Source organism: Sarcophilus harrisii, chromosome 5 (genome assembly GCF_902635505.1).
Source record: "Sarcophilus harrisii chromosome 5, mSarHar1.11, whole genome shotgun sequence".
Taxonomy (NCBI): Eukaryota; Metazoa; Chordata; class Mammalia; order Dasyuromorphia; family Dasyuridae; genus Sarcophilus; species Sarcophilus harrisii.
This window is the reverse complement of record NC_045430.1, coordinates 276,165,866-276,187,660: the sequence shown is the minus strand read 5'-3', so window position 1 is coordinate 276,187,660 and position 21,795 is coordinate 276,165,866. Positions and strand designations below refer to the sequence as shown.

Genomic DNA, 21,795 nt, shown 5'->3' with positions numbered 1-21,795 from the left:
CTTGCCCAGGCCGCCCCCCACCTCCTCTCGGGACTGGACTTGAGCCCCAACTCTTCTAAGAACACAAGCTCTCTGAGGGTGGGGACTAGGGTTAGGTTGGAGGGCCCCCCCCCTTATTACTTTGTGTTCCTGCTACTTCTGCTCCAGGAGACTGGAGAAGCTGGGAGAGGCCGGGTGGGGGGGACCTTACCTGGGGGCTCTGGGGCTGGCCCCTCCCCCTCCTGGCCTAAATGACCCTGTCCCCTCATCCCCAGGTAGCCGACCTCCAAGGCAAGCTGGCGTCCCAGGAGGCCGAGCTCCAGCTGCGGAGCCAGGACAGCGAGGCTCTCATCGCCAAGATCGGCCTGCAGACGGAGAGAGTGAGCCGCGAGCGAGCCGTGGCCGACGGCGAGGAGAGAAAGGTCAGCGCCGTCCCCTCCTCCGGCCTGGCCCGGATTTGGCACAAAACCCACCTGTGGAGGGGCCTTTCTGGGCTGCGGCCTCCCCGGGGCCCAGCTCCCTGGCACCGAGGCCACTTGACCTTTCTCCACATTATGCATTTTCCCGACCTTTTAGCTCCTTTAATAGTATGAAAGCCCGATAAATGCCGAGCTCACGCAGGCCGATGATGGATGCGGAGCTTGAACGGGGCCTGTGGGTGATGCGGAAAAGGTCAGGGAGTCAGGGCCAAGGGCTGCGGAGTCTGGGGGCCAGAAGGCCCCGCTCGGCTGCTAACCGAGGCCCTTCCCCTGGCTGGCGAGCCTCGAGTGGCCCTGAGCGCCGGGGCTGGCCCCCTCTCGCTTTCCCAGGCGTCCCAACCTTCCCCAGAGGGTCCAGCAGGTCCGGGCCCGGGAGAACCCATAGCTTCCCTATACATTGGGTCTGAAATCTGAGACTCCTGGCAAAGTAGCATCCTGAAGGGAAGGCAGATGGAGCAGCGCTCGGGGCTCTGACTTTGAGAAGCCGGGGATGATGCCGTTTGGTGGAGTGCAGAGAGCTCTGGGTTATCTCCTTTGCTCCTTACTTCAGCCCCGGGAAATCAGTAGCATTTTCATCCACCTTTTGCAGATTAGGAAACTTGGAGAGGTTCATTGAGTCAGCCAGGGCCAGAGAGCTAAGTGGTGCTCTAGACAGGATTCAAACTCAGGTCTATGTGTGGCCACGTCCACTCTGCCCCAACTGCAGGGCCCTGGGGAAAGTGGTTCACTTATGCCTCAGTTTCCTTGTCTGTAAAAAGGAGGTGGCAATAGTGTCTACCTTCCCAGGGTTGCTGGGGGGGGAATCATGTTTTGTGAGCCTAAAAGTTCTATATGGGAAAATTCTATATTATTGTTATAATCATTTTATAAGAGATCAAAATTGTTGGCAAAGTAAAAGTCACCTGCCAACAAATCCTTGAATATTTCCTTTTTTTTTTTTTTTTTTTTTTTTTGGCTGAAGCAATTGGGGTTAAGTGACTTGCCCAGGGTCACACAGCCCGGCCGTGTCTGAGGTCAGATTTGAACTTGGGTCCTCCTGACTAGCGCTCTATCCACTGCCCCATCCACTGTGTCCCCCAGCTGCCCCTCGAATATTTCCTAAGTAGAAGCAGTGCACACGCCCACCCGAATGTTGGCCACGAACTAGAAAGATTTCATTTTAATGACTTTTTTCACATTTCAAATAATCCAGAAACATTTAATTTTAATGGAAACTAAAATGTAGCGACTCATTCAACCATTTTAAAAAAATTGTACTGATGCCGTTTGTGCTTATTTCCTGATGTGTGTGATTCTGAGCAAGTCACTGAACCGTGTTTGCCTCAGTTTCTTCATCTGTAAAATGAGCTGGAGAAGGAAACGGCAAGTGCCTGGATCATAGTAAAAGAGGGGAGATCAGAATGCCCCCCAAGTCGCAGGGCTTGGCCGAGCGCAGACCCTGGGACTGTCGGATCTGGATAAAGGATGCTGTGTGACCTTAGAAATCGCCAAGTTTCTCTGAGCGTCTGTTTCCTCCTCTGTAAAGTGAGGAATCGCACTTTGGGCACAGTAGCAGGATGGCCCAGTGAAGAGAGCCCAGGGCTTAGAGTTAGGAAGACCCGAGTTCAAATGGGATCTCAAACACAAGCACGTGACTGGGCAAGTTGCTTAGCTTCGGCTTGCCTCAGTTTCCTCAACTGTAATATGGGGATAATATTTCCCATGTGACTAAAATGAAATAATAATTGTAAGACATTTAGCGCTATGCCTGGGACATAAGTACTACATAAATGCTAACTGTTATTATTTTACTTGTATTTCTTACTTCGTAAGGTTGTTGTGAAAAAATTTTAAAGGACAACAGAGGTGAAATACTTAATATCCATGTTACATATGGCCGTGTGTGTGTGTGTGTGTTTGCTGAGTGTGTATGTGTGTGTTTGCTGAGTGTGTGTGTGTTTGCTGAGTGTGTGTGTGTGTGTGTGTGTGTTTGCTGAGTGTGTGTGTTTGCTGAGTGTGTATGTGTGTTTGCTGAGTGTGTGTGTGTGTTTGCTGAGTTTTTGTGTGTGTTTGCTGAGTGTGTGTGTGTGTGTGTTTGCTGAGTGTGTGTGTGTGTGTGTTTGCTGAGTGTGTGTGTGTGTGTGTTTGTTGAGTGTGTGTACATGAGGATTTTTCCGATCCCCACTTGCTAGTACTCCCTCCTCCAAAATTGCCCTGTATGGTTGGGACATGTCTCCCCAGTAGAATTTCGGCTCACTCCATTTTTGTCTCCATGACCTCAGTGCCCAACCCAGGTCCTGCCAACTGCTCAATAAAGACTTGTTTTTATTTATTTGAGCTATTTCTCCAAAAGAGAAAGTATCAAAGGAATTTCTCAAAGGAAGAAAATATTCTCTAACAATTAGAGATCTTTAATGAAAACAGTTATAAAGTTGTGTCTTAAATCTATCAGGATAACAAAGCTGGCAAAAAAAAAAAATAACGATGGTAATTGTTACAGGGATTGTTGGTGTACTGTTGGTGGGAAAAGTTACTAGCCAATGTGTGTTCTTTGATCCAGGGTGGATCTACTGGGTGGAAGGGAGGGAGGAAAGAAGGGAGGGGAAGAGGAAAAGGAAAGGAAAGGGAAAGGAAGGGGAGGGAAAGTCAAAAGAAAATGAAAGGGAAGGGAAAGGGAAAAGAAGGGGAGGGAAAGTCAGGAAAGGAAAATGAAAGGGAAGGAAGGGAAAGGAAGGGGAGGGAAAGTGAGGAAAGGGAAAGGAAGGGGAGGGAAAGTGAGGAAAGGAAAATGAAAGGGAAGGGAAAGAGAAAGGGAAGGAAAGCATTGTGTACAAAAATATTTTAGCAGCTCTTTGTGTAGTGACAAAGAACCAGAAAGGAAGGAGGTGAGTATAATTAATGAATGACTGGGCACATCATGGTATAGGACATGGAATATTATTGCACTGACAAATATTATTGCAATGACAAAAAGGAAGGGTTTCAGGAAAAACCTGGGAAAGGTTAGATGAACTGATAGAGTAAAAGGCACAGAACCAGGATGACGATAGTATTGCTAACTTGTTAGATGGTAACTTTGTGAGGAAAAGTATCTGAAAGACTCAGATCAAAAGAATGACAGTGTTTTCAGAGAACTAATGAGGAAATGTGCAATTCACCTCCTGACCCAGATTGGGGATGGACCCCGGGGCAGAAAGATTTTCCGACATGGCCACCAAAGGGGTTTGTTTCCCTTGACTCTGTATTTGCAACAGGGGTTTGGGATTATTTTTTTTTTCTTTTTTTTGGTCGAGAGAGGGAAGTATAAAGGAGAAGAGGGGCAGATGATTGAGTAGCCAAAAAGAAAAAAGGGAAAAAAAAGCATCATGCGAGTATTTTCTTTAAATGCACTTAAGAAAATAGGAAACACACACTAGCAGGACAGCTATGAAAGTTACCTGCAGAATTTATTTTAAACTCAAGTGAGAGAGCAAGCTCTCTGCTTAGTAGAGTTTCACATGCAATCTTTGTCAGTTCTTTGTATGTGGAAATATTTATTTTAAATCCTTTTTTGAAAAAACTGAAAAGAGTGAATCCTTGTTTATAAATGATCTTTGCGTTCCCAACCCCACAGAGAACCTGGAATATAGTCGATACTTAATAAATGCTTATTGATTGTTTCCTCATCCTCAGATGCTGTCCCTTGCTAAGCATGGGTGTGTTTGCATGTATCCCCTCTTGCTTGCATGGTCCCCATCACTAACTTAGCTCTTCCAGACTTGGAGAAATAGTTGAGGGGGTGCTTGGAATTCTGGATCCTGATTCCCTCAGTCTAAGCAGCCCCCCTGCCCCCCACTGCCCCACCCCCAGCCTTGTAAGGCTGCCCTTCTCAGCCTTTGTTGTTCACCTGTGGCAAGACTGGCTTTTAATGGGCGCCCATTGTTTTGTGGATTGTACTTCCTGTTTTCTCCGCTAATGGTCCTCTTTCAGAGGTTGACATTTCAGCTGAATTTGAATGGCTCCAAATATTGTCTGCCTTTGGGCCAACTGAAAGCTGCTGGTGGGGGAGGAGGGGGCGGAGAAAGCCTCAGCTCACGCTGCTCAGACCCTTGTAACTAGTACATCTGAAATCGCGGATAATACGGAATTGTACTCACATCCCAAAGTTATGGTTGGGAAGTCACTTCTGGTCCAACCTATATATTACTCACAAGCGTTAGATTTAAAGTCACAGGTCCTGAGTTCAAATTTTCTGCTGCTTGTGTGTTGGAGCAAATCACCGAAGTCCCCTGGACACTAGTTTTCTTTAAGGAAGAAGTTGAGTTCAATTACCTCTAGCTATACTTAATATATATTAATATACTTATATAGTAATAATATATTGATAATATACTTAATAAGGATTCCTCCTTGAGGATCTCTAGAAAGGGAAACTCGCCTCCCAAAACAGCCCATTTCCCCCCTACATTGTGGAACAGCTTTCCTTCCCTTGTTGTAGAAAAATTCCCTTTCCAAAGGTTCTCTGTTGGATGGTGCCGGAGGCTCCCCTTTGTCTGGGCGAGTTCTGAAAGAATCTCCTGTGCTTTTTGGCTGCTAATGTCCTAGTTTGTGTTTAGAGCTGATCTAAAAGCAACCTTGGCGCCTGGGGGGATCAGAGGGGGCACTTGTAGGAACTGGCGCTTGGGCGGGGTCTGAAGAGGAACAGGAACAGGAGGCCAGACCATGTCCTGTAGAGTGGGGGGGACAATGTGACATGAGTCAGGAAACGGGTCAGAGCCAGTCTATGGAGACCTTTAAATACAATTAAATAAATAAAAAGAGCTTTATATTTTATCCCAGAGGCAAAGGGCACCTTGGAAGCAGCTGGCAGCGTCTGAGACAGCGTCCTGTAGTGATGAGAACTTCTTGAAATCAGGAAAATTTGGGTTGGGCTCTTGTCTGTGCCCCTTATCGTGTGACCCTGGGCAAGTCCCTAGGCCTCTGAACCTCATTTATCTCCATCTGTAAAATGGACTTAATAGCATTTGCTTCCCAAGCAAAAGCTGCTTTTGTGGATGCTGTTTGATGAGAATCAAGATAACGTCTGTAAATCAGTTTGCAAAACTTCCACAATGGATGTCATGGTGAAGTTTCTCTGAGAGTCACCTATGGATATCCATCCATACACATACAGATAGATGTGTGTATATGCATCTGTAATAGTGCCCTGATATTATAAACTTGAATAGATTTAATTTTCTATAATGAAGAGACAGTGTCGCAGCATGGTGGCCAAGGATGCTTTTGTCAGGGACTCTCAAGGCTGGGGGGGTGGGGGTGGGGGGAGAAGGGGGAGAACCTCCCAGCCACCCAGTTAACAATTGTGCTCGGAGAGTACACAGTGCATAGCAAAATAGCGGTTAATCAGAGGAAAGGCAATTAGTGCTAATAAAGATGTGGGAGACAACATAATTTGTTGTGAGCCGGGTCTAATTTTATGGTAGAGTTAAACCTGTTTCGTTGCAAATCCATAGAAAGTAATGTATGTTTAGTCGTGGTTCTGACCTCCCTCCTCAGGGCTTTATGTGTTTCAGACGGAGGCTAAGGGGCAGCTCGGCCCCAGCCATCCCCCCTGGGCAGCCCAGCCCAAGAGCAAGAGGGAGCTCCCCAGAGCTCCTCCCAGCCATCCCCTGTTTCTGGCAGCAAAATGGCAGCCTCCCTTCATTCCCTATTTCCCATCCTCTTCCCAGTGGGGTCACTTGATACTTTCCCTTCATGTCTTGCAGACTCAGTTGCTCATTTGTTGCGACAAGGTCCGTGTGTTTGCCTTTCTTTGAATCCCCAGGGTGCTCAGCTTAGTGCCAGCGTATACATGTAAATCTGTAGTTTTAAATAAATACGTAAATAAAATCAGGGTCCAGTCTCACCTTTGGCATGCTGCTGTGTGATTCAGGGAAGTGACCTAGCCTCTCTGAGTTCGAGGCAGGTCTCTAGAATTTAAGTTGTATCTCTGCTGAACAAATAGTTGTTATTGAATCTTTTCAGTCATGACCAATTCTCTGTGATCCCATTTGGGACGTGTATGTGTGTGTGTGTGTGTGTGTGTGTGTGTGTGTGTGTGTGTGTGTATTAGGGCTAAGTGACTTGCCTGGGGTCACACAGCTAGGAAGTGTTAAATGTCTGAGTTCAAATTTGAACTCAGGTCCTCCTGACTTCAGGGCTGGTGCTCTATCCACAATAGCATCATCTAGCTATTTAAAAAAAAAAAAATCTTATTTAAAGAAACAGAATAAGAAAAAAAAAAAAAAACCCAGAAAAGGAATACAAAACAAAATGAAACAAAATAAAAGAGAATGTTGTCATGTGCCCAGCAGAACATCAGGGAGGATTAGAAATAGATAACAAGAAAGTGTGGGTATATATATATATATATATATATATATATATATATATATATATTAGTAGAAATTGTATTCATAAATGTCTATCTTTTCTTTACTTTTGTTCTCTGCTGCTCACCTTTTTTATTTTATTCTTTTCCTCCCCTTTCTTCCCCCCATCTCAAGCAGGCCATCGTTAAGAAAGAATATATTTAGGTACTTATATGTAGATTTATATATACACAAGTACATTTGTAGACACATACATGTTTTTCCTATCCCTGCTGACTCTGCTTTAATTCTGCTCCTAACTTGCCTTACTAGTACTTAAGTACTCCTCCCATCCATGGATCCCTCCCTTGTCTTCTTCCCCCACCCTTTGCTTCCCAGTCCACCCATTCCTCCTCCCTTTTTTTTTTTTTTTTTTAAATAGATTTTGGAGCCTTCATAGTATATATGCAATGTTGCCCAATTAACCTTTTTGGATGGTTTTCGGAACTCCCCACCTCACACCTCTATGTCTATTCTTCCTCTGTACCTCATTTGTATGACATAATTGCTATTTTTACTTTCACTCTGCCTTAATCTTTCTTTTGAGCTGCCATAGTGTTGTTGTCAGTCTTAAACATAGGCTACATATTTCCCATGTTAAAAAGAAACATAAACAATTTGTTCATGTAAAGTTCCTTGATATTGATCTTTGATATCGGCTCTTATATGTTACATTTTCTATTAAGTTTGGGTTTGGTTGATAGAAAGTCTTGAAAATCTGCAAGTTCGTCGAATGTCCATTTTTTCTTGTTCAATATTACAGATAATTTTGCTGGATGTGATATTTTTGGCTGCAGGCCTAGCTCTTCTGGTTGATAGTAGAAGATATGATTCCAGGACCAGCAATCTTTTATTGTGACTGCTGATAAATCCTGCACAATTCTAATTGTAGCTCCAGAATGTTTGAATTGTTTTTTTCTTGTTTCTTGTAAAATTTTGTCTTTGATCTAGGGATTTTGAAACTTGGCAATAATGTTTCTCTGTGTTTTCCACAAAGGATTTTGTTGAGGTGGTAATCAGTGGATTTTTTTTTTTTTTCCTGTTTCTGCTTTTCTCTCATGTTCTATCACTCCGGGACAATTTTCTTAGATTATTTCTTACAGTGTTGTATCAAGATCCCTCTTTTTTTGGACACAACTTTCAGGTAGTTCAATTATTCTTATATTTTCTTGATCTGTTCTCCAGATCTGTTTTTCTTATAAGATGTTTCACATTCTGTTCTATTTTCTCATTCTTTATAATCTGTTTTGTTGATTTCTTGGTCTCATAGTTTCACTGGCTTCCTCTTGTCCGATTGTAATTTTCAAAGAGTTATTTTCATCTTTGAGACTCTGTATCTCCTTTTCTAGTTAACTTTTTTTTTTTTCATAATCTTGTGTTTCTTGGATGGTTTTATTAAAGTCTCAATGTCTCTCATTTGATTTTTAAATTCTTTTTTGAGTTCTATGAATTCTTCCAGGGCAGGAAGCTATTTCACATTACTCTTTGGGGTAGAAGCTTTTTTTTTTTCCAGTGTTCTCCTCCAAAGATGAATCCCAGTCTTCCCTGTTCCCATCATATGTTTCTATGGTGGGGTTTTTCTTCCTTGATGGCTAATTTTTTTAGGAAGAGGTATTAGTGCAAGTACCTCTAATCGTGGGGAAGGGAGATGGTGCCTCAAACTTCCCTTGAGCTCTCCCTATGACCTGGAACCCCAAACCAAGAGTCCTTTAAGTGCCCACAGCCACCAGTGTCTCTGCCCCATTGCCCCTGCACTCCCAGTGTGCTGACTCTCTCTCCCCTAGCGCCACATCTCAGCAGCCCAGCTGGGTCTGTTCCCAATCAGCTGAGGTTCCCTCAATCTACCTGGATTCAGACCCACGAAGAGTCCAGGAAGTGAAAGTCCCCATGGCTCCTGCTGAGGCTGGACCATATCGTGCTAGCCCCAGGTGTCCCTACTGGATTTTCCTGTGGAACTAGCCCAAAGGTGTTTGTACTTCATTTGGGTTAATCACCAGCCCCGGGTCTTTCTTCTGATCTTTGTGGACTGTTCCAAGAGGACCCTAATTCTGCCCCCAAATCTTCTTGGTTTTTCACCAATCTATATTCTCCCTGAGATACAAATCTGTTCAGTTTGTAGGGGAAATTGGGAGAACTTGAAGTTTACCAACCTATTTCACCATCTTCCAAGAATTCTCCCCCCTCCCTCATTTGGGATTTTCTTTGCAAAGAGACATTTCCTTTTCCAGCTCATTTTACAGATGAGGAAACTGAGGCAAACAGGATGAAGTGACTTGTCCAGGATCACTCAGCAAGTGAGCATCTGAGAGTCAGACTTGAAACTCATGTCCTAAATTGTAGCAAATCAGTTGGTTACAAAACAAAGTGAAAGGTTGGGACGGGGAGGATGACCGGCCCCACTGCTTTCAAAATGAGCGTTAACAGACAGAATTCAGTAGCATCCAAATAAAGGGACCTTTATCCTCCAAAGAGGCAGGAAAGGAAACAGATTGTAAACCTAGAATGTTGGGCAAGCAGTGGGCTCTAAGCTCATTGGTAGGGCTTTGGGGGCTTGTTATTTTAGGATCTGGTGAGAGCCCAGGTTGGTTAAGGATTCAAAGCTTTGCAAATCGGTGTGCCTTATGAGAAGGTGAATAGGTTTTTTGTCATTCTCGGTAGACTTTGATGCTCTAAGGAAGCAGCGAAGTGTCTGACTAAAAAGGGAATCAGGGAGAGCTGAGCTCAGATCCTGCCTGAGACACCATCTGTATAATCTTGGATGAGTTACTTTATCTGCCTCAGTTTCCTCATCTGAAAAATAGGGAGTGACAGCACCTAGTGTACATGGTTATTATAAGGATCAAATAATATGTGTAAAGTTCTTAAAATACCACATAAACATTAGTTATTATTGATGGAACTGGGATCGCACCTTGGATGTGAATGTTCTGTTCAGTAATACTAATTATGGCCCATCCCTGTCTGCCTGATCAGTACAACCTGCATTTTGGGGCTCCTATCACCCGGAGCATGCTGGGAGCCTCCCTCTCATTCCCAGCACAGCGTGGGGATGCTGGTGGACCAAGTGGGACACGCTCACTTGGGCTGCTCCTTCCATCTTTCTGTGCTTTTTTCCCGGTCATATGATTTCTCAGATGACATCTGTAGGTTACCTTAGCATGATTCCTTATAAGACTCAAGCTTCCCAAGCCCCTCGTAATCGTTATCTTGTTAAAAGTTGTGATCATAACTTATCCCTCTCCCTCGTGCTTCCCACAAAACACTTTTTAATACGGCCCTAGCAGGTGAGTGGGCTCTCTGAGGTGACTCGTCCAGAATCACCCAGCAGGCCAGTGTTAGGGCTCATTGCTAACTGGCCTTTCACCTCCACAAAGGCCATCACACCCAGGCCATCACACCCACCTGCTGTGCCTCGATTGGCCCCTGCCAGGTGCTGTGCCCCTACTTTCCTCTTGCCCAAGATATAGATGAGTGTTTTCTCGGCTGCCATCAGAACGGCGCCTTTTCTGAGAAGAAGCTAATGTGAGTATGACCTGTGTCTGTGTGTTCCTGTCTCTGTGTCTGCGATTAGGTGGCCGCCATCCAGACAGAAGTGTTCCAGAGACAGAGGGAGTGCGAGGTGGACCTGGCCAAAGCAGAGCCCGCCCTCATCGCTGCCACAGAGGCCCTGGTCACGCTCAACAGGGTAAATGTCAGCCGGCTTCCCAGCTGAGCAAATTGCCTCCACAGTCACTTTGAAAGGAAGCAGGAGTTTGGATTATTGAGGGTGGGACAGATTGCCGAGGAAGGCCCTGGAGGTCGTTGGGTCTAGCCCCATCGTCTGGGGCTGCCAAGGGCAGTTGCCTGTCCAAGGTAGTCTGTGGCAGAGCAGTAATTTGAAACTGGGCCCTAGGCTGTCAGCACTGGGTCACAATGGCTCTGAATCATTCTTACCAAGAGCAGCTGTGATGATGGCGCAGCAGTGGTAGTGATGGCGACAGTAGTAGTGCTACTGATTCGCCACTGATGCTACTGCCACTCCTGCTACAGCTGTGCCGGCTGCAGGAGGAATAGTGGGAAAAGGAAGAGGAGACAGAAGGAAGAAGAGGAGGAGAGAGGAGGAAGAGTGGGGTTTTAGAGTAGCTAGCTGGATAGAGTGCCAGGCTTGGGCTGGAGAAGAACAGAGTTCAAATCCAGCTTCAGACATTTATTGGCTGGGTGATTTAGGGCAAATTACTTAACCTCCATCTGCCTCAATTCCCTCTTCTGTAAAATGGGGATAATAATGACATTTTCTTTCAAGGATTGTTGTGAGAGCAAAAGGAGATATTCATAAAGCACTTAGCATAGTGCCCGGCATACAGCAGGCACTTAATAAATGTCTGCTGGCTCCTAGGTGAACCTCAGCGAGCTGAAAGCCTTTCCCAACCCGCCCATCGCAGTCACCAATGTCACCGCAGCCGTGATGGTCCTGCTGGCTCCGCGGGGCCGGGTACCCAAAGACCGCAGCTGGAAAGCCGCCAAAATCTTTATGGGAAAGGTAATGGCCCCTCACTAGGCGCCAGAGTTTCTTCAGGGATTTTTAGCATGGCAGGAAGCAAGTCAAGGGGGCCTTCTGCCAACAGAGGAGATCCTTCTCCCCTTTGTTCAGTGGCCCTTGGGATACGCTCCTGTCAGAGCAAATGTCTGAAAAAGACCTGGAACCATTGGGGAATTTGCAGAGAGATGTGGTGGGCAAGAGCATCATGGTCTGGGCTGCCCCTTAATGAAGGGGGGGGAGCAGTCCAGGAAGCAGGTGGGGGTCTCTGCCTCTGCCCTGCTCAGGCCACTTAGGGTTCTACATTCAGTTTGGGGGATTGCAGCTAAGACTGGACACCCATGAGCTGGAGAGTGTCTAGGAGAGGGCAGCCAGGCTGGTCAAGGACCTGGGGCTGCCATATACAGATCTTGGGAAGGAACTAGGCAGGTTTAATGGAGAAGCAGAGAGAGGGCAGGTGAGCTGGGTGGGAGAGACAGATTAGCCTGGGTCTGCTTGGCCCCCAAGGCAAAACCAGACCTCAGGGGGCGTATTAGGATCAGGAAGAGCTTCCTCTCAGGAGAATGGTTCCAACCTAGAGGAAGGATGGTGCCCCTTCAGAGGAAGCTTCCTGTCCTAGCCCAGCCAAGGCCACATGGAACAGGGCATCCTTCTGACACAGATTGCCCTACGTGGCCTCTGACAGCTTTCTCAACCCCACTCTGCCGTAGTGCATGGTGGACAATGAGTTGCAAAAAAAAAAAAAAAAACTCATAATTTTTTTAAATACCTAATAGTCAGACTATTGATGTCAATCCCCCTGCTCCCCGCCAGCCAGATGTCACAGTCAACAGAGCACCAGGATTGGAGTCTCTAAATTCAAATCCAGCCTCAGACACTTGGCAGTCTCAGTTTACTGATCTGAGAAATGGAGATAACCCGTACCCACTTCCCCAAATTGTTGCAAAGACCAAAGAGAGCCTACAGAAAGCATTTGGGACACGGCAAGTGTTGCCTGAAGAAATGCCAACCATGAATTCTGCTGGGACCCAGGCTCCTGGCTGGGCAGGAAGGCCTGAGAGGGCCCCAGGTTCCTCAGCTGGGCACGAAGGCCCAAGAGGGCCCAGGGCTCTTCCGATGGGCAGGAAGGCCCAAAAGGGCTGAGGTCCCCATGACTCCAAAGCGTTTCTTTGCAGAGTTTAGGTGACATATTCAAGTGACCGTGAGTGTCAGCTGGAAAGTTACTAATTGTTTGCAGGATTGTGAGGGCTGCCAAGTGTAGGCAGGAGAAAATTACATGGATTTCTTGTTCCAGGGAAATTTTGCAAGTGCAGGTGAAGCAATGGGCTTTTCTTTTTTATGATTATTATTATTTTTCTTTTCATCTCTTCCAAATGGGAATGCCTCCTGTGTCGGGACTGAATGTTCCACCCTGGGGTGGGAGAGATTTTCAAAGTGTCCATTGCTAATGCTCCCGCCACACGGGAAAGCCTGAAAAAGCCGAACAGTGGGAGGAAGGCGGCTTGCCAATTCCGCTTTTGTGACTGGGGCCTAAAAGCCGATTTTCCCTTCCGATCGTGGCATTTTCTCGGCAGTGGCGGCGGCTCACGGCAACGCGCCTTTTCCTTTGCAGGTCGATGACTTTTTGCAGGCACTAATTAACTACGACAAAGAGCACATTCCGGAGAACTGTCTGAAAGTGGTTCACGAGCAGTACCTGAGGGACCCCGAATTCAACCCCAACCTGATCCGAACCAAGTCCTTTGCTGCCGCCGGGCTCTGCGCCTGGGTCATCAACATTGTCAGGTTCTATGAGGTAGCCGGGCCCGGGCCGGGGCGGCGTTCTGGGTGGGAGGAAGAGGGTAGGGGCAGGAAGACAGGGCCCTTCTCCAAGCCAGGGGCCGTTTCTCCAATCTCCTGAATACAGCAGGTGCTTAATAAATGCTGGTTGCATGGAGTGGGTTGGTTTAGACATTCAAAAGGTGGGCGGAAAGAGTATTTTTTAATATTCTAATATTAATAGAAAGGTATGAAACACCGTGAAGCCTCCATAGCAAAGGTTTCCTCTAAAGCCATGCGTCGCACTGGAGAATTGTCTGCACATACGTGAAAACCCTTCCTGTGCTCTTGAGCCAGACTGGACAGTTACCTCCTCCATGTGCACTGCAGTGAGCTTGAGCTGTCCAAGCCCTGACCAGGGGAGAAACCCGATGGCCGGCCCTCCTCACCTGGGGAGTAGGCTATGGAGTCGGGAGCCGGGCTGTGATCCCAGCCTGCTGCCTGATTCTCGGGTGACCTCAGGCAGGTTTGTGGCTCGCTTGGCCCCTCTGGGTCTCGTGAGTACGTTAGGCCCCCAGCACCCACTCGGTGAACTCCAGTGGCTCCTCCAGGATCAAGTCATGATGGCTCTTTGCCTCTTGGAGGCCTCTGTAAGCCTGCTTCCTTCCAGTTCTCTTACACAGTGTCCCCCTGGGGCTCTGGCGTCCCACTTCCCAGGCCTCCCTTAGAGTCCCTGACTTCCTCCCAGAAGTGACTCAAAGGCCCCCTCCCCAAAGCGCTCCCTGTCCCGGCCAGCCAGCTGCTGGCCCCCGCTCTCCCTCTGGTCTGCTGCCAGTTCTGTCTTCAGAATGTTCGGATCCTTGGGGACGGGCCTGTTGCTACCCTTTCCGTGTCCCCAAAGCCCGGCACTTAATAAGTAGGTGCTGATTAAACTGTACTCTTACTGTCGGAAATAGCCAAATTGTAGTCATTCTGCCTGTTACTGTTAGTGTCTCATCTGAGAAACGAGGCCGAGGACTTAGTGGACCCTGAAGTCTATTCTTGCCCCACACCTGCAATCTTAGGTTAGCACCTTAGCAGTTCATCACATCCATTCCCTTGCCTTTGGGCAGCATGTCCCCTTGCACAAAGCATCCCAGACAGCCCGGAGTGCCCTGGAGGCTCCGTGAGTGGGGCACCCCATAACCCTCAGTTACATCCATGGGGAACGTGTGGCCAAACTCCTGGGAGCCTGAGGGAAGCTGAGGCCCCGGGGCTCGGCCTGAGCAGTTCTCCAGCTCTGGTTTCTCTCAGGTCTACTGTGACGTGGAGCCCAAGCGCCAAGCTCTTGCCGAAGCCAACGTGGAGCTGGAGGCAGCTACAGAGAAGCTGGGGGCCATCCGGAGAAAGCTGGCGGTGAGTGCCCCGGGAGGGGCCCCCCCACCTGCAGCCAGGGCTCCCAGAGCAAGACCGGAGAGATCTTGGCTGGCTGTTGTCCTGGAGAGGACCTTGGGGCCTTTGAACCTCCATACCTAAAGGCTGGCTGGCCCGGGGAGGCTCGGGGGAGCGGGCAGAGAGAGGCCGGCCCGGGGAGGCTCGGGGGAGCGGGCAGAGAGAGGCCGGCCCGGGGAGGCTCGGGGGAGCGGGCAGAGAGAGCCCGGCCCGGGGAGGCTCGGGGGAGCGGGCAGAGAGAGACCGGCCCGGGGAGGCTCGGGGGAGCGGGCAGAGCTTCCTGGGTGTCCCAGGGTGCCAGGGAGGGGAGCACTAGGCAGTGAGGGCAAGCCCAGGATGAGACAGCTTCAGGAGGTGCTGCAGAAACAGTTGGGTGGGAACACGAAAGAGGAAGACCATGTTAGGGAGAAGAGGGGGATGTGCGTCCCACAAGCCTCCAAGAGGCTGGGATGTTGCTAAGGCACAGCAGGTCCTGTGACCAAAGTCGGTTTGGACTCTGTCCCTCAGGAGCTGGGTGACAATCTCAACCAACTTACGGCATCCTTCGAAAAGGCGATCGCCGAGAAGGTCCGCTGCCAGGAGCAGGTGAACCAGACCAGCAGGACCATCGGGCTGGCCAACAGGCTTGTCGGGGAGCTTGAGGCAAGTGCCGTCTCCCTCCAGGGTGGGGCCCAAAGCACCAAAGAAAGGGTTCTTTCTTCTCCCGTTGTTCCACCCTTCTTCCAAAGCCCGTGTAAATCACATTTTTGACAAGGAAAGGACAAAGCGTGCCGCCCTCGCCCCTCCCTTGGATCACAAACCACGTCCTGTTTCTGTTTCTTTGTTCCCCACGAGGTAACGGAGCACATTAGTGCCCAGCTGTGGACGTGCTCTGGCCACCGAGGCAATCTCCCGCTAACGAGCCCAGGGACCAAATGTTTCCCGGGGTCAGGGGAGAATCACGGCTTATCCGCCTCCATTATCCACAGCCCATAAACAGAGGCAGTCTGCCCGCTGGGGCTGTCTCTGGAGTGGGTTTTCCATTTTGCAAAATTATGATTAGGAACAAATAAAAGTAAAGTATGTTTTCCCTGAGATGGGAGGTGAGACGGAGGACGCTGTAGAGTAGCTATTACCTTTCTATAAAAATAACTGTTCTGTCAGAAGGCTGAGCATCTCTTCGGCCGGGCGGTTCCTGCGGGAGCCGAGCGAAGGGGCCCACACGAGGCGGGTCCCTGGGGCGGGTGGGTATGATTCCTCCCTGATGGAAACTGCCTCCTTCCCATTAGCCTTAGACCATGTTTACCAGGAGGGCGCTACGTTTATTTGACTTATTTTCCCTGTTCCTCTCAAAGAATTGGGTTTCACGGCTATTTACATTAACTTGCCGGCTGTTCTCAGAAGACTTCTGCCTTGGGACCACTCGGGATTATCTGGACGGCCGAGGCAGGATCTTCTGGTCCCCAGAGACGGGGGGCTGGGAAGGGCCGGGCCGGTGGGAGCCACCAAAGGCAGGCCGAGAGAGAGGGCCCTGCCTGGGCCTGTGCTCAGGTCTGTTTGCTGCCCTGACCCAGGAGCTGGATGCCTCAGTACAAGAACTGGTTAAAACAATTGAGGATACTTAGATTTGATAAGGGAACTCAAAGAGAGAAAATGCATCTCCTGGTGGAGAGCAACAAGCTTTGTCTGCTCGACGCCGAGGGGCAGAACTGCCCTTTAGATCGGGCCTAAGGGAAACAACAGACTTTCCACAGGTATGATGCAGTGGGCAGAGACCTGGCTTCTGGGGCAGAGGCTCTGGCCCATCTGTAATGCCAGAAACGCCCCGACCTCTTACAGGGAAGTATTGATTTTGTGATAAATTCAGCTCCTTCCTGGGATCAGCAGCTCCCCCTGTTCCTCTCCTCCCCTCCCTCCCCAGCCCATCCCTGGCCCTTTGCATTCTGTCATCAGGCTGTTAGGAAAACTCTCCCGCTTGCTCAGGGTCTTCCCTGATGTCACTGCTTTTGCCCCAGGAAGACTCGGAGCCTTCCCAGCCTGGGCGGGAGCCCCCCTCGAACCTCATTTCACTTAGATTTCTCAGAGTGAGTCAATTATCAAGGCACCAGGGCCACTTTCTCAGAGGTGGATCCCTGAGCAGATCGACCCCTATGGATTTGAAGCACCAAGCAAGGGGCCCTTCTAGGTCTGCCTTCCTGGATCCCTGGGGAGGGAAAAAGCCGCATTTCCCTTCACCCATGTAGCATTGGCACCGGGTGCCGGAGGGGATCCCATGAGGCCTGGGGCCCGTCGTCATTTCCAGAGCTCTCTTCCGAGGTCCTCGGTGGGATGGAAAGGGCAGGTGGCGCGTGAGCGAAGGTGGGGGAAGTTTTAAAAGGATTGATGGAGAACGCCAAAGCTTTTCCTTTGAGGATAAATTCTTTCTGACTAGAGCAGGAGACAGTTAACTTCTGAAAAGCATCAAGACTGATGATTTTGTCTATATAGCATTGACCTGGAAGCTCAACCATTCAGACTAATAAATCAGGCAATTTATATTTAATCATTAACTAACTCCCGAGCTGAACAGCTGTTCAAAATTAGAAATGGGTCACCCCGACCAAGATGACATTACAGGCAATCTATAATGCATTAGAATAAAATTATAGTGATTTTTAACTGTCTGGAAATTTATCGCACTTCATGTTGCAACTCCTAAACCCTTGTTAGCCAGAGTCACTGGTGATTTATGTGGCTCGGGTGGGATTGCAGAATTATCGGAGATGGGAATGGACCGTCGTTCCACGTTGGGTAAATCTTCAGAGTTAAAGCTGTTTTGGAGAATGAGGTGGGTGCCCTTTATTATTTGCCATTCACCAAGCAAAGACAACAGAGATGGAGAACGGACTAATGGGAGGCCGTGCTTGCAAATTAATGGGCTCGCTGTCTGCCGAGCGCCGGGCAGCGACTTAAGAGAGAAACGGGCAACGTCTGAAACTCCCCCGTGGAAAATCGTGTGCGAATCTGGTCCCAGAAAGGGAAGGGCCTCTCTCGAGAAAGGTTCCCCTGGCCCCCTGACTCCAACTTGTCCCTGCAGGTGCTCTGTGGAATTGAGCAGTTGTGTAAGGCCAGCGGGGGGGGGGGGGGGGGGGGGGGGGGGGGGGGGGGGTGGGGGGGCTTTAGGGGGTTCATGGGCTTTGAGAAGATGGGGCCAGAAGTGGACCAGAAACCTCCCATTTTATGTATGGGTAAAATGAGGCCCCCAAGTGACTGACAAAGCATTGTGCAGCAGCCTCTGGTTAAAAGAGTGCCAAGGAAGAGAATGACTCTCTCTTTGGGACATGTCTCGTCCTGGTAAAGTGAGGCCCACGGAGATGCTAACTGACTTGATCAAGGTCACAGAGCTAATAATTCTGCCAATAACTCACTAGAGAAACAGATGCTGCTTAGGCTTTGGTGGATTCAAGTTCCATGAGGATGGAAGGTTTTAGTAGGTGCAAGTTCCATGAGGATGGGGGCTTTGGGGGAATGCAAGTTCCATGAGGTTGGGGACTTTGGGGGATGCAAGTTCCATGAGGTTGGGGACTTTGGGGGATGCAAGTTCCATGAAGATGGAAGGTTTTAGTAGGTGCAAGTTCCATGAGGATGAGGACTTTGGGGGATGCAAGTTCCATGAGGATGAGGACTTTGGGGGATGCAAGTTCCATGAGGATGGGGGCTTTGGGGGATGCAAGTTCCATGAGGCTATTTCACTTCTGGATGTGTGTCTGGTGCGTAATTACTTAGTGAATGACTGAGCGGGTCCAAGTTCAGCAAGCAGATGACCACAAACTCCATCAGGGTATCACTGGAGAACGTCGGGGTCTGGGCTAATTAGATATTTCCAGGTTGCAAAGCTGTAAGTTTTCAAGGTGAGATCCAAACCCGGCAGTGGGCTGCTGCCTGAACCACCTGCAGAGCACACTGGTGATTGTGGTCATCTTGCTTCCTTAAATGCTCACGGAGAACCAGTCCCAGGAAGGACAGAAAAGCCTTGGGAGGCAGGAGGGACGAAAGTGCCATCTTGCTCCTCTGGGTCCCCGCGGTCACCAACTGGTGACCAAATACCTCAGGAAAAGCCCGTGAGTCAGAAGCCACCCAAGAGCCTTCTCTAATAGCTAATTAATGACAAGGAAGATGAGGATAATCTGGGCCTGTGAAGTCACTGCTACAGGGAATTCCCAGAGAAGCAAACCTCTCTGCCAATGCAATTCGGCGCCTTCTCTATCAGTTGGGGCACTGAATGGTAAGGTGACGTGGCCAGGGTCATGTAGCCAGGATGAGACAGTGGCAGGGCCTGTACCTGGATCTTCCTGACTCTGAGAGGCAGCGTGGTCATTTTTAATCAGCTATGTTACATTGCCCATCCTAATTATCATCATCATCATCGTCATCGTTGCTGTTGAGGGCACTGCACGTGTCCAGTCATTTCTCAGGCATTAAATCTGAAGGGCTGGTAAAGTAACAACTACCAGTCCTTGTATGGCTTAACTCAAAGCCTGCTTGCCCTCCTTGGACTAGCTCCAGTTTATAAGTAACCTTCTTAAACTGTAGTGCCCAGAACTGAGCAGCGTCCAGGTGAGATGTGACCAGGGCAGAGGACAATGGGACGATCGTCCCCTTATTCCCAGAAGCTCCGCCTCTCTGAAGTCAGCCCAATATCTTGTTTCTTGTTTGGACCCCGAATCCCCCCCTTCCTCATTCCTGCTTTGGCTGCTGCCTTTAGAGAGAGGGCCAGACTTTGGCAGTACTTCAGCCCTTTTTTCTCTCTGAAGAATCATCTCATCACCACCTCTCCTCCACACTGAGTTTTCCACAACCTCTGAACCTAAATACCACTAAAACTGTATTTTTTTTCTTTTTTTAGTTGAATATTTTTCTTTTCCTCAGTTACATATAAAAGATTTTCACATTTGTTTTTAAAACTTTGAGTTCCAGATTTGCTCCTTTCCTCCCTTCCACTAGATTGAGAAGGCGTAAGTGAAATTATACCATTCAAAACATTTCCATAAAAGTGTTGAGAAAGAAAACATAGATCTTACCATCCTCCCCCTAAAAAAAAATGTCAAGAAAAATAAAGTGTTTCTTATGCTTCATCTGTATTTGGACCCAGTCAGTTTTTTCTCTGGGTATGAAAAGCATTTTTCATCCTAAGTCCTTCAGAGTACTCCTGGACCATTATATTGCTGAGAATAGCAAAGTCATATACAGCTGACCATCCTACAACATTGCTATTGCTTGTACACACGATCTCATGGAGGACTTTGCAAATTTCCCATAACTTTTTCAGAAGAAAAATTCCCTCTGGCCATGGCTCTCCTACTTGACACCTCAAAGTTGATTTTTTGTATTCAAATGTAAGAATTCAGATTGATCCCTGTTAAATTTAATCTTATTAACTTATCCCAATATTCTTTCATGACAAGATCCTTTGGGATTCTGCTTCTGTCATCTGCAAGGTTCTCTCTCCCTCCCAGCTTTTTGCTCCTCTGTGGATTTGATCATAAGAGTATCATTTCATCCAAATCATTGATAAAATTACTAAACAGCAAAAAGCCCACTATAGACCCCTGGGGCACTTTAATGTCCATGTGATATTCCAACAACTCCTTTGACCTTTACCCAGATCTCCTCTGTTCTCCTTCCTAGACTTTCACACATAAGTATACCTTCTTAATATATAAATTTACCCCTAACTCTCTCACTTTTACATCTACACTTTTTTCTTTTGAAAAATGTTATGCCCATTTAGAGAAATATTTTAGTTTTAGATTTCATCTCATCAGCTCTCAGTGATTCCTCAAAGATCAAATTTGTGTTTTTGAATTTGGACTTTGTGTTCCTCTTGCTTGTTGCCTAAAGAAATCCTTAAATCTAGAAAGGGCCCTCTGAGGTCATGTCTGACTCCTCATTCAGATGACAAAATGGAACCTTAGAAAAAAGAAGGGAATTGCTCATGAATGTGACAAAGACCAGCACGCTTGCCAGTGTATTTCATGTTTCCTCATTTTCCTTCTCAAGAATTCAGTCCTGGTGAACATCTTGTACTAGGGCCAAATGGAACCTGAAGGACAGTCTGGGGGGGTCTTGCCTGCAGCCTCGGCCAGAGCCCTGGGTCCCCTTGTGAATGGGAAAGTGGATGAGAGGGGAATGGTGAAAAATGAAAGGAAATGGGAATTTTGGCCTTGGAAAGCTCAGTGGAGGAGAGGTGGTGATGAGATGACTCTTCAGAGAGAAAAAAGGGCTGAAGTACTGCCAAAGTCTGGCCCTCTCTCTAAAGGTAGCAGCCAAAGCGGGAGGGGGGAAGGGGAGGGATTCAGGGTCCAAATCTGACCTGCTTCTATCCCATCTCTCCCCTAAACCTCTGATCTTTCTTTCAGTCTGAGAAGATCCGCTGGGCTCAGTCCATCACCACCTTTGAGACCCAAGAGACGACGCTCTGTGGAGACGTCCTCCTGACGGCAGCCTTCGTGTCCTACGCCGGGTATTTTACGAAGCGTTACCGCCAGGAGCTGGTGGAATGCAAGTGGATTCCCTTCCTGAAGTCCCAAAAGGTACTTGTAGCTTCTGCCTTATGGTGTCAAAGCAAACACAAGGAGGGGAAGCTCCAGCTTCTACCAAAACTCCACTATCTAAACTGGGCAGAGAATTTCTTTTTTGATTTAATTTTATAATAATAGCTTTTTATTTTCAAAATACATGCAATTATAGTTTCTAACATTCACCCTTGCAAAACATTGTGTTTTCAGAATTCCCTCCCTTCCTCTCACTTCCTCCCTTAGATGGCAAGCAATCCAATATAGGTTAAACATGTGCAATTTTTCTAAGCATATTTCCACAATTATCATACTGCACAAGAAAAAAAGAGATCAAAAAGGAAAAAAAAAAATGAGAAAGAAAACAAAATGCAACCAAACAACAACAAAAAGGGGAAAATACTATCCACTTTCAGTCCCCATAGTCCTTTCTCTGGATGCAGTTGGCGCTCTCCATCCCAAATCTATTTTTTCTGAAATCATCTTGTTAGTCATTTCTTACAGAACAATAATATTCTATAACTTCCATAAGAAACATAGTTTATTCAGCCATTCTTCACCTGGGTTTTTTATATTTATTATTATTAGTATTATTTATTATTATTGTTCATTTCCCTGAATTTTCTGCTTCCCTTCTAATCTTGGCTACATTGGTTTTGTTTGTATAAAACCTTTTTTAATTTAATATAATCAAAATTATCCATTTTGCATTTGATAGTGTTCTCTAGTTC

The 21,795-nt window shown here is 47.6% G+C and overlaps 1 protein-coding gene across 1 annotated transcript in view; it reads left to right on the top strand.

Moving 5' to 3' along the window:
• DNAH11 (dynein axonemal heavy chain 11) overlaps positions 1–21,795 on the top strand; it is a 257,321-nt gene that overhangs the window by 190,927 nt on the left and 44,599 nt on the right. Inside the window, exons 57-63 of the mRNA XM_031940270.1 lie at positions 255–401; positions 10,398–10,511; positions 11,202–11,345; positions 12,955–13,137; positions 14,394–14,495; positions 15,039–15,173; positions 20,909–21,082. Coding sequence (XP_031796130.1) covers positions 255–401; positions 10,398–10,511; positions 11,202–11,345; positions 12,955–13,137; positions 14,394–14,495; positions 15,039–15,173; positions 20,909–21,082 — 999 coding nt within the window. The remainder of the gene's footprint in view (positions 1–254; positions 402–10,397; positions 10,512–11,201; positions 11,346–12,954; positions 13,138–14,393; positions 14,496–15,038; positions 15,174–20,908; positions 21,083–21,795) is intronic.